This window comes from Dryas octopetala, chromosome 6 (assembly GCF_963921425.1).
Source record: "Dryas octopetala chromosome 6, drDryOcto1.1, whole genome shotgun sequence".
Taxonomy (NCBI): Eukaryota; Viridiplantae; Streptophyta; class Magnoliopsida; order Rosales; family Rosaceae; genus Dryas; species Dryas octopetala.
The window spans coordinates 11,854,750-11,866,713 of record NC_141371.1 but is presented as its reverse complement, the minus strand read 5'-3'; the positions used below and the strand labels follow the sequence as shown (position 1 = coordinate 11,866,713).

General features: G+C 34.0%; 1 protein-coding gene across 4 annotated transcripts; it reads right to left on the bottom strand.

Moving 5' to 3' along the window:
- Window positions 1–5,686: 5,686 nt before the first annotated feature.
- Window positions 5,687–10,996, bottom strand: LOC147282415 (cycloartenol-C-24-methyltransferase-like). 4 transcript variants are annotated; one of them, XM_086246264.1, is made up of 13 exons: window positions 10,874–10,996; window positions 10,392–10,449; window positions 9,776–9,849; window positions 9,585–9,669; window positions 9,421–9,476; window positions 8,279–8,333; window positions 8,059–8,124; window positions 7,799–7,882; window positions 7,571–7,687; window positions 7,039–7,141; window positions 6,744–6,811; window positions 6,477–6,574; window positions 5,687–5,905 (listed from the first exon to the last, which is right to left on the bottom strand). In XM_086246264.1, the coding sequence occupies exons 1-13, from the start codon at window positions 10,954–10,956 to the stop codon at window positions 5,845–5,847; spliced, it is 1,008 nt and encodes a 335-aa protein (XP_086102390.1). In that variant the 5' UTR covers window positions 10,957–10,996; the 3' UTR covers window positions 5,687–5,844. The 4 variants fall into 4 exon arrangements, with proteins under 4 accessions (XP_086102390.1, XP_086102388.1, XP_086102389.1 ...); XM_086246262.1 differs by having other exon boundaries at window positions 6,744–6,869; window positions 7,058–7,141; XM_086246263.1 differs by having other exon boundaries at window positions 6,744–6,869; window positions 7,058–7,141; window positions 8,059–8,106.
- Window positions 10,997–11,964: the final 968 nt, after the last annotated feature.

Here is an 11,964-nt window from a genome sequence, read left to right as displayed (position 1 = left end):
ATGGATGACCCTTGAGGATGGACCTAAAAAATGGACGGTCCCGATTATTGAATTTCATGCTTTGTGGTGAAACTGTATTTTTTAGGTCTATCCTCAAGGGTCGTCCCAGTAAAAAAATCAACCAAATTGGCAATTATTTGGTCATCCAAACTTTGCAGACAAATACAGTTCGTCAAATAACAATAATGCTATACTTACCACATTCTTATATCACATTTTTATACCATCTTACGTGTCATTATTTTACTGGATATAATTTTATTTTTCTTTTTGGGTTTTTATTTTTATTTATTAGTATCCAATGTATGAATGTCATGTAAGTTGTCACATAAGGTGGTATGAAATTGTGATATAAAAATGTAGAATATCTAGCCCTACTGGTCAAATAAAGTTAAAATGATGTTAACAGTAATATACTAGCTAAACAGTTTCTGATTAATTGACTAATTTTTTGTATGGGTGATTTTTTAATGGTGCCCTAAAATATGAACAGTTCCGATTATTAAAATTCGTTGCTGGGTGATTAGGTAAGTGGAGAATTCTCCACTCTATGGTTAGCGAGTGATCATTTATGTATATAGTCAAAGTATATGTAATTAAATTAAATATTTGTACTGTGAGATGCGTTTCATTGGACCACTTTGAGGTTTAAATGTTTAATAGTTAGTCACTACCCCATTTTCCATCTATTGAATCCACCCTCCACTGCCAGCTATATTAATGCCACAATACTATTGTTACATTAATACATTTATATATAATTCAGATACTAGTCTCTACCCCAACATAAAAAATTAATAGTGTGGCCGTGATGGTAATATATATTATATATATAACAATAACCTATTGAATATTCACAAAAACAATGGCACTGTGAATATAGGAACAATCAAAGGAACAATACTTAAAGTCCACCCTGGGTGTACCTCTATGTTCACCCCAGTGGTCATATTTACCAATATATTATAACTTACATTTCGCATTTCTTTAAGAAAAGGGTTTTTTTTTTCATAAATTAAAAAATATTTTCCGAATTACATAGTGATAATTGCACTTTCAATTTGATCAATACTTGACCAAATTGTGAAGTGGAAATAATTTTAATTACTATTCAAGACCAAAAAGTGCCTCTACCCAAAAGCTATTGTAACGAATTTAAGAAAGAGCTAAAGAAGCCTTAGTTGATAACTTATTTTATAAGAGTAATACAACTTGGGTTACAAGAAACCTAAACTTAATAACTTATTGTACAAGTAAAGGATATTACAAGAATGGGCATTCTACTTCTTCGTCGAGTGGGAAACTCAAATTTAGCCACCGCCACAAAGTCTCCTCTCTCAGTCTCTACTTGTGTCGTTGTTGTTACCCATCCAAATCTAAGCAAATCATCATGCCTACATGAACTAAAGTAGAACTTAACCCAAACTGCAAGAATCAAAAGTACAATTTAGCCTATAATTTAAGAATGGGCATTCTACTTCTTCATCAGGTGGGAAACTCAAATTCAGCCACCGCCACAAAGTCTCCTCTCTCAGTCTCTACTTAAGTCATTGTTTTTACCCATCCAAATCTAAGCAAATCATCGTCGCTACATGAACTAAAGTAGAACTTAACCCAAGCTACAAGAATCAAAAGTACAATTCAGCCTATAATTTAAGAATTCGCTTACAATTTAACCTAGTTGGTAGTGGGTAGTGCTTCTTTGTTCACATAGGTTAGTGTTTCAAATCCCCTTTGTGTTGCAATTTGTTTTATTACAAAGAATATGGTTGCCTGAGTTTATGAAGAGATCCAACCCAGTTGACAAAAAACAAAAGTAAACAAAAGGGCCAAATACCCACCAGACCAATAAGTATTTAACGCATCAATTCATTCATAGTTTTGAGTATTCCATGACACCATTTGAGTAGGGTCTCAATTTAATTTTCGCATAGGGCCATCGAAATTTCAGAGTTGGCCATGTAAATCTCAAAGTAAGCCTCTTATATATGAATTGAAGTACTATTTGAAATCAAGTGGGAACTTCAAAAATTTTGTACACTTGAAATTTTGACCATTGAATCTTTGTAGGTAAATAGTTTTTGATTTATCTAAATTTTTACAAAAATGATCATTTAATAGAAACATAAAAATAGACGATTCAAATCGTTGAAACTATATATAGAATGAGTCACATTGAAAACTTGTGTCAAAAACAAGATGTCATGAATCATTCTCTTACTAGAATTAATAGTAGGGCTGCTCATTGGTCGGTTCAGTTCGATATTGAGCCTTACCAAAACAAAACAAAAAAATTCAATATTTTTTCAGTTTCGGTATTTTGTTTGGTAATTTTTTGTAAACTTCGGTTTTCAATTCGATTTTGGTAATTTTGGTATCGAATACTTTCGGTTCATTTTCAGTTTAATTATAATAATACTAATTATTATATTATATACCAATATAAATTAAAATGTAATCAAATATGATGCATAACATATAATGTTTAATGAATATATATTTGCACGAGTAGTATTCGTAATTTAATAAGTACTAGTATTAATTGTAATAATATTAATATTAGTAATATATACTAGTATAAGTAGTTTAAAAATATATTAGTGCATATCCTATTAATTTAGTATGTATATATACCGATAAATATGAGTATATAGCATTACTTACCTAAAAATGAGGTTCTTATTTTCCTAAAAATAATAATATTTACTTTATTAGAGAGTGACTCTATATCTTAACTCACACTTTTGATAATATTAATATGATAACATTATATAATTATATTTTCTTATAGTTGTTTATAATATTAGTAGTTCAATATTTAGGGTTTTTTTTTTTAAAACCCAAATCTACAAGCTTTAGTTCCATCCAGTCTGGTTGCAAAAAAGCGGTAGCCAACCGGTCCATTGGCATCGGTCGGGGGAGGCAACGAGAGAGAGGATGCAGGGGGAAGGGGAGGAAAGAGGTCGGGGCTGGGGGATTGGGTTTTGGGGCTGAGAGAAAGAGGAGAGGCAAAGAGAGAAAGTGAGGTAGAGAGAGAAATTGAGGGGGAGAGAGAGAAAGATTGAGGAAGAAGAAGATGAGGGACACATGCGCAGGAGAAAAAAGAAAAGAAGAAAAGATGAAAAGAAGAAAAGGAAAAAAGGAGATATGGTGCCCAAACAGGCCTTGGGAGACGAAATGGAAGAAGAAGAAGCTGATTGGCAATTAATTGCTACTGTTTGGTAGTGGCAATCATTGTTACTATCAGACAGTAACTATTTAAATTGCAAAAACACTCTATTAATTGCCACTATTTGACAGTAGCAATCATTGTTACTGTGAAACAGTAACTATTTAAATTGTAAAAATACACTATTAATTGCTACTATTTGGCAATAGCAATCATTGTTACTATAACAATTTGCTTAGTTTTACAAAAAAAAAAAAAAAAAAAACCATGGAAAAGAACATAACGTGGACTTATTTGTACAAAATGGACTTATTTGTCATTCAACTTTTTAGGTGGGTTTTTTTGTACAAAGGGCTCTAAAAGTGGATTTATTTGTAATTAACTGTAATATTTATTGTACTACTAACATAATAGTATTATATAAACATATATAAGTAAATTTCTGTAATTATTTCAGTTTTTTCAGTAATATATTTCAATAATAATCAATTCGATTTCTTTCTGTAATAATTTTCAGTAATTGGTCGATTTACCCACTTTTTTTGGATTTCCGATTTTTGAATTGTGAAAATCGATTTACCAAATCAAAAAATTTTAATAAGGTAAAAACCAAACCAAAAGGCAGCCCTAATTAATAATATATATAGGTTTATGACCTAGTGATACGATATTTACTACTTTTATGGTTGAAGATCTTTTGTGGCCAAACCATATAACATATTGAACTACTTTTTAAGTTAAAAGCCTAGTGGCTAAAATTGATTAACGAAGCAGGAAAGGTTATAAGGGGAGAAACTCACATACCAGACGAGGTAAGAACAAGAAAAAGCTATCAAGCTTTCGGCATCTAAATTAAAAGAGAGAAACATTTCCGTAAAATTTTGGTCTGCAACTATAGGAAAAGAGACCCACAACAAATAAGAAAAAAAAACTAACTGCAGAATATCTTTCCGGCAGAAATGCATTCCTTCAAAATATGGGGAGCTTTGAAATTTATTTTGCTTCGAAGAAATACATTCCCACCTAAGTACCAATTGAAAAAGACGTAAATTTCGAATATAAGAGAACAATTCCCATAATAAACATGCCCACCTCTAAGGTTATCTTCTAGAAGTTCCCTCATTGCTACATTTAGACACTCTCATTGCTACATTTAGACACTCCGTATTCTTAGAAAGGTACCCAGCGCATTGTGCCGCACCATAAAGTGAATTGGTATTGTTGGATAGCTCAAGCTCTAGCTCCCTTGTCATTTTAGGCTTTCAAGCATCTGCTGCAGACTCCTCTTTGTTTGTAAGAAATTCTAGCCATTTCCTGGTGGTGTTACTACATTATGTGGATGATATTATCTTGACAGGAAATGACCCACATACCATTCAACTTCTCACCGATGAATTTGATATGAAGGGACTTAGGCTGACTTGTTGGGGTTGCAGATCTCCTATACTGCTACAGGCATTTTTGTTAATCAATCCAAGTATGCTATGGATCTGCTGGATAAAGCCATATGACTGAATACACATTGTGCACCTTCCACCAAATTACTTAAGCATGATGGAACTTTGCTCTCTGACCCTACTACTTAGAGAAGCATGGTTGGAGAATTGAGATATCTCACCTTCAACAGACCTGATATCAATTTTGCAGTTAATGCAGTGTGACAGTTTATGCAAACGCCACTGAGGTTCACATGTCTGCTGTCAAAAGGATATTAAGTTATCAGCAGGGGACTATCGACTATGGTATTCACTTTGAGGCTAGTTCCTTGGATCTCCAAGCCTATTCTGATGCAGACTGGGCTGGATACCTTATTGATAGACGTTCTACAGCTGGTTTTGTTGTATACCTTTGCTCTAACCCCATCTCTTGGGGAGGTAAAAAGCAGGCCACTATTTCTAGATCATCTACTGAAGCAGAGGACATTAGCCACAATGGCTGCTGAGCTCTCCTGGATTAGACAACTCCTAACTAACCTTGACATCTTTTAGAACCCCTGTTATGTGGTGCGACAACTTATCAGCTTTGGCACTTGCTTCTAACCTAGTCTTTCATGGAAGGACCAAACATATAGATATTGATTTCCATTTTATTTGAGAAAGGGTTACCAGAGGGTATTTAAGTGTACAGTTTGTTCCTAGCCATGATCAGTTGGCAGACATCTTTAGTTTCTTTGCCACATTCCTTAACGTGAGGGGCAAGCTTTGGCTCACCTCCCCTGAGTTTGAACTTTGAAAAGGAGGGGGGGGGTGAAAGTATAGTATCTGGTCCAGCTCAGCCTACCATAAGCTCACATAGTCAGCAACTTTTAATCAGTATTGGATCATGGTTAATGTTATCTGGTTTATACTGTGAACTGTTCCATGAGAATGCAAGCAAAAATTATCCATGAGTTTTATTTTTCTCCAACAGTCAATATGTTGTTGATTCACACATCACGAGCAAAACTGAAATATTTGACAGATCAAACAGAAAATTTCTGAAAAGCTAAAATATCAGCCATTAGGCTGATTGTGGACTCACATATTTCTGATTGTAATAAATTACATTGTTAACACGAGAATATACTTGATGTTGACTTCATTATTACTGGTTTTGAGCAATGTTTCAGAACATTGGAATGCAGCATTAGCAATTACAATGTCATAGAACTAAGAAGATGCTATCAAGCTGCTAGTTTAGAACAATGAATCAGGCTTCTTAACCAAGAAGAAGTACATGGGCGTGAAGATCCCTTTCCTGTATCAACCAATTACAGAAATGAACAATGAGGCTCTATTCTTAGAAGGGATCCCTTTTTTTCCAAAAAAGGAAGAAGAAAGGATTACATTGTTGGAGCCCACTCAGTATGTATCCAATAATTCAAACCGTCCATTTTTAGGTCTCCCTTCAATGATCATCTTAACAAAAAATCAAAAACCATGTAGTCATTCCATTATCCTCATGATCATTTCATTGTTTAACAGAAATATTGCCTTCATCTATTCGACCATTGTTAGATGACCAAATGACTTTCATTTTTTCTAATTTCATTGTAATGATATTTGAATTATGGTCTAGAAAATGGACATTTTGAATAATTGGATCGCATTTGGGTTGTGCCCCACATGTGTCTCTTTCTTTCTTAAAAGAAAAAAGGATGCTTCTTTGGAAGCTCCATGTACTACATACATGCTTCATAAATATATTGTGTATCCATGTATGTATACAAACACATTATGAACATGTAATACAGTTTCTATGGAGATCATATTCTAATAAAGGGGGTCAGCAAATTATGAGGCATGAATGAATAAGAGAGAGAACTCACCTTCCACCTTCAACAAGAGCTTCCGCGGTTTGCTCCAGGAAAAACTGAACTCTTTGGCTACCCTCAGGGGCAAGGCGCAAAAACTCTAGGGTTTTGACCTGGAGGAGGACAAAAAGGTAAATATTTACTTATGCTGAGGAAGAGAAAGCTCATAAGTATATGGGTGGGATGAAATCTTAATCAAACTGAGGGGTCTTATGGAGAATCATAAACTTTAAAAGAATCAACCAGATCACCAGTGAAAAGAACAGGTATTAGAATTCTTACCATGTTTCTAGTAATGAAACGCCCGAATGCTGTTAGCCGAAAGCTACCTAGTGAGAACTGACTTTTATCTAGTGGCATATACCAAGGAAGAGGTGAATCCACAGAAACATCATTCTCCCATTTGACCTTTAAAAACAAAGGAGAGGGAGAGAGGAGAGGGAAGATAGAAGAAACTTTTGTTTCATATTGAATCCACAATAACTTTTGCAGGTTATAAAATTAAAATTTTTAGAGATTCAGTGTACAGTTATGAATGTTGCAGTAACAAAAATTAAAAAGAATATCCAGTACAAACCATTGTCCACTCTATTCACCTCAAAGCCTGCAACTTTTAGAGCCTGTAGACATTGTCCTTTTGACCTGATATCAGGAAGTCCATTGCCAAGCTCAACTTCACCCTGCCTCAGTGGAAGTAAATTTTCGTAAATTTTTCGTAAGAAGGGCATCAATATAATTCTGAAGGATGTTTTTTTTAGGCTTATTCGCCTCAATGCCCCCTGAAAGTAACTTCAATTTTCAATTTGCCCCCTGAAACTTCATTCCTCCCACTTTGCCCCTCAAACTTTACAAAATACCATATTCCGTTAAGTCTGTCTATGAGTCCGTCAAAAAAGCTTACGTGGCGCTTATGTGGAAGGGGCAATAAACTGCCACGTCAGCTTATTTGACGGAGCTTGTAACGGACTTGATGGAATATGATATTTTGTAAAGTTCGAGGGGTAAAGTGGGAGGAATGAAGTTTCAAGGGGCAAATTGAAAATCAAAGTTAATTTCAGGGGGCATTGGCGTGAATAAGCCTTTTTTTTTAAGGATATTTCTAATATAACCTTGATTCTTTGGTGCTCATGATTTGTTGGATCAAAGGAGTCGGTTATGCACCACTCATAAGCAGCAAAACACTGGCCAGGCTTCAACACTCGATATATTTCTTTGTAACAATCAAACTATTTTATCCACAAACAAAGATTAAACATGTTAAAGGAAAAGAGAGTTAGTGGGAAATGCTAGAGATTTGTAAATTTAGGGCCCACACTAAGATATCTAATATAACATACCACATCTGGTGCATGGCATGTAGCTTCTATTGCAAATATTGCATCAAAAGTATTATCGGCAAATGGAATTTTCATAAAGTCTGCCTGCATCACCATTAACACATAGATGAGCAAGTCCAACTTCCAGTTAGTAGAAATTTCAAGTTTCAATGACAGAACTGGCAATTGGTTTACGAAGAAACCCAATAGGAGAAAGTAGTTTATCAGAAACGTATTGAACTGTTGTAAAGCAGTAATGTGCCTTTATAAACATATCTGACCTTGACAAAGTTGCAGGTCTCATCCACTCCTGCAAGGTGATTGAGCTCCTGCAAAATAACCAAAACCTTTAAGCATTATTTGATCAATGTGACTAAGAGTCTAAGATCATTTCCAAGGCTTAAATAAAAGATGGAGAATATAAGGTAATGAACTGTAATAAAAGGTGAAAGTAGTTGTTGAGAATATTTGTATTATTTTTCAAGACACAGTGGAGCATACCTTTCCTCTTGTTATTTGATATTCATTGTTGTTTATTCCTGTAATTGATGCACCACTTTACAAAGTCATAAACATTAGAGTTGTTTCTTGGCATTGAAAGTAAATAAGATAAACAAGTAAACGTTCCAGAAGTCATTCAACGGATTCAGTTGATATATACAGAAAATGAAATGGAGAAATTCACATGACTTAAGCCTTTAAAGCAAGAATCCTATAACTATTACAGGCCGAATAAACATTTACGTAATGGAAATTAATAAGGAAAAATATTACATATAAACATTGTTTTCTTTTCGGGAAAAGCCAAAGTAACTAGTAGTTACAAACTACTTCATCCAAACGCACCATAAAAGTATTCAATGAGTAGAATTGAAATTTCTATGCGTTGTTAGCTAGACATAATCAGTGTGCACATCTAATGGTGAAAGAAACAATAATTTTTAAAAAATAAAAAAGAAGATAGAACAAACCCCTCTACTCGGTGCTACTTAACAATATCCCGAGGAACATGCTGATCTGATCTTCTTTGATGAGACACTATATCCTTATAACCTTCAGTAGTGCCAATTAACATTTTCAACACTTCCAAATAGAGGGGGAAAGAAAGAATATACTAGTCGCTTGCTAAATTGTCATGGAGTATACTTGCTGAGTTTCCAATCATGTGTTACCAGTGCAGAATGCAACTGTTTGAATCAATTATCTCTACAACAAAGCAGAGTGAAAAATGGAAATAAACGGAATCACTTTAGTGATAGCTGAAGGTGCCTGGTCTTAGACATGTGTGACAACTAGCAGATCTCGATGGCCTTAATACAAAAGGAGAGATCACAGTATTGAAAGAAAAACAAGGTAAGCAAAATTTAACTACAACTGTCATCTTTCTAGCCTAGGACGAACAAGAGTGATATTTATAACCGAATGCAAGATAAGCTTTCCTTAAATATCAAATTTATCTCATAATGGTGAAAACAATGATATAAAGATGATTTGATATGAACTGGACATCCATCCAGTACAAAAAGGTTAGATTTCCTCTTTTTCAAGTAGAAAGGATAGATTAGCTACTCAGCTACATCTTCAAAATGAAGACCATCATGGTGAGTACCAAGATTCAGTTTACTGCAAGATTCACTGTTTACCTGAATCTAGTGATTTCTCTCATAGGCCCACCAATTCCACATCCTACATCCAAAACCTGTCATTTCAATAGGAAGAAAACAAAAATTTCAGTAACAAACTTGCATTTCAAAGGGAACGTTTGTTAGATATGACTTTACACTTGTAATAGCTTGAAAAAAGAAACCTTCTGTCCTTGCTTCAGACCCAGTTGCAAACCAAGAAAGTGCTCGTGCCTCTTGATGCTCTCTCTTAGAGACTCTTCCTTCCATCTACCAATAAAATAATCAAGTTTTTCATTAAAACTTGTTAGCATGTAGCAAGTTTTTCATTATAGTGGAAAGGAGACCAAGCAAATGATGGAAATAACTGCCATACCTTGGTGCGAAATGGAAAGACTCACCCCATCCATACTCATAAAAGCTTGTGACAAGATCATAGTATTTGTTAACCTAAAAATGACAAGACAATTACCATTGATCAAACACATCGCTGCACCAGATTATCACCTAAAATATAAGTAAATACAGAGCATAATATTTCAGAATTAGGAAAATTGCCAAAAAATGAGCTGTCAATATTGCCAATAATAGATATAAAAGCAACCTATTGAATATTGATTACAAAAACAATTGTACTCTGAATATAGGAACAACCAAATCAGTCTCTGACCAAAAAAACAAAGAAAATTAAATCATATCTCTGAAATACTAAAAAAATTTTAAGTAAAAAAAAAGAGACAAAAGGAAAAAGGGGGGAAAAAAAGGAGCAAACATGACTATTAACCACCTTGGAAAGGATCCCTCATCACTTACATGCATTATGTATACCCAAAGAAGAAAAAAGGGTATTACGACAATCCAGTTATATCTATAATTTAACTGATGTCTAATTGTAATATATATATATATATATGCACTAGAACGCCAAGAAATGTAATAGATACAAAATATAAGTCACTTAACATAAATTTTAAGAAATAAAATTCTCTTACCATGTCAGTGTAGTTGGCTTTTCTGTCTTCCTCATCTCCACCATGATACTTCTCATATCTGGACTTTACACCAATTTTTAATTCATAAAGAACCCAAACACACCATCAATCTTTAGTCATTTTGTGATCACCAATTTCATAACTATCCAAAACTACCCACATTACCAATTACTTCATAACCAAAATGCAGCCTAACTGTATCAGGCATTGCCTAATTGTCATTCTAGAAGTACCCTTCACTTTTTTTGGCGAGGACATTTTTAAAGCACTTAATTTGCTACTCAGAATTTCCTTTCCACGTTTCTTGGTCTCAGCTCAGGACTTAAATTCTAAAGCAGAAGAAAAAGATCTTCCAAGAATCAGTAGAAGAAATTTGTACTCTATTTGCCATAAAAGATAAGTTACTTTTAAAACCCAGATAACAGATTACGGTATATGCATCTGCTCGAATGGTAAGGAAAACATTGAAAGTGAAAACTTACTTTTGGACAGCTGAAAGTACTTGGTGTTTCTCAATCTTCCCGCCAAGCCCAGAAGCCAGATCCAGAGCTCCTAACTTTGACATCTGATACACACAATGAACCTGCTTCAGAAGTGGAACCTGCCCGCACAAGTCAACCAAAGTCTAGTTGGTCTTTTTACTTTTTAGGCATATGAGCGGGACTAATAATTATAAATAGGGATTAATGTCATTTTGCTCTCCAGACTATTACACATGTATCAGTTTGCTCCCCAGACTTCTAATTTGGAAAATTAAGGACCCTGACTTTTTCAATTTTGCCAATTAAGGTTATTCCGTCAATTTATACATTTTTCATCTAAAATGTCGAGATGATCAAGCAAAATTTAGCAAGAAATAAAAAAGGAAAAATGATGCATGAGGAAAAAATGATAAGATCTAATTGGAAGGGACCATTTTGCCCTCAAAGATTTGGATAAAAAATGTGTAAATTGACAAAAGAACCTCCATTGGCAAAATTGAAAAAGTCAGAGTCCTTAATTTTCCAAATTAGAAGTCTGGGGAGCAAACTGATACAAGTGTCATAGTCGGGGGAGCAAAATGGTATTAATCCCTTATAAATAACATTAAATACTATAGTAAATTTATCTCTAACTCCCTAATTAATAATTTAATACTCAGTTTTACTTTCTTTCAACTTTTACTTCTTCCCCCCCCCCCCCCCCCACCCATCATGAAAGGGGAAAATTTAACTTAATAACCCATTCCCCCACCCATGACCCACCCAATTGCTTTTATACTCCAATTGATTCATTTGCTATGTGAAATGTCCAAAATACCTTTCTCCTAAATACATCCCCACTTCTCTCCTCTCTCTCTCTCTTCTCCACTGATTGAGGGAATGTTCTCAACTTGAATTTTAATAAATTTTTAAAAATTCAATGAAATTTAAGTGTCATCGATTAAGATTTTAATGAATTTTAAAAAAATTAAAGTGTTTTTAACTCAGATTTTAATAAATTTTTAAAAAATTATCCTCAAAACTCATAGATTTTATTAAATGATAAATTTTAATAAATTTTTACACATAACAAATGTCATAAAAATTCAGTC

Excerpts from the sequence above, each read along its gene's own strand:
- LOC147282415 (XM_086246262.1), bottom strand. The coding sequence starts at position 10,956 with ATGTCAAAGTTAGGAGCTCTGGATCTGGCTTCTGGGCTTGGCGGGAAG. Across the intron at positions 8,334-9,420 it reads AGAGAAATCACTAGATTCAG|TGGTGCATCAATTACAGGAA; the intron begins GTAAACAGTGAA and ends GACTTTGTAAAG. Across the intron at positions 6,575-6,743 it reads GTTTCATTACTAGAAACATG|GTCAAAACCCTAGAGTTTTT; the intron begins GTAAGAATTCTA and ends GTCCTCCTCCAG.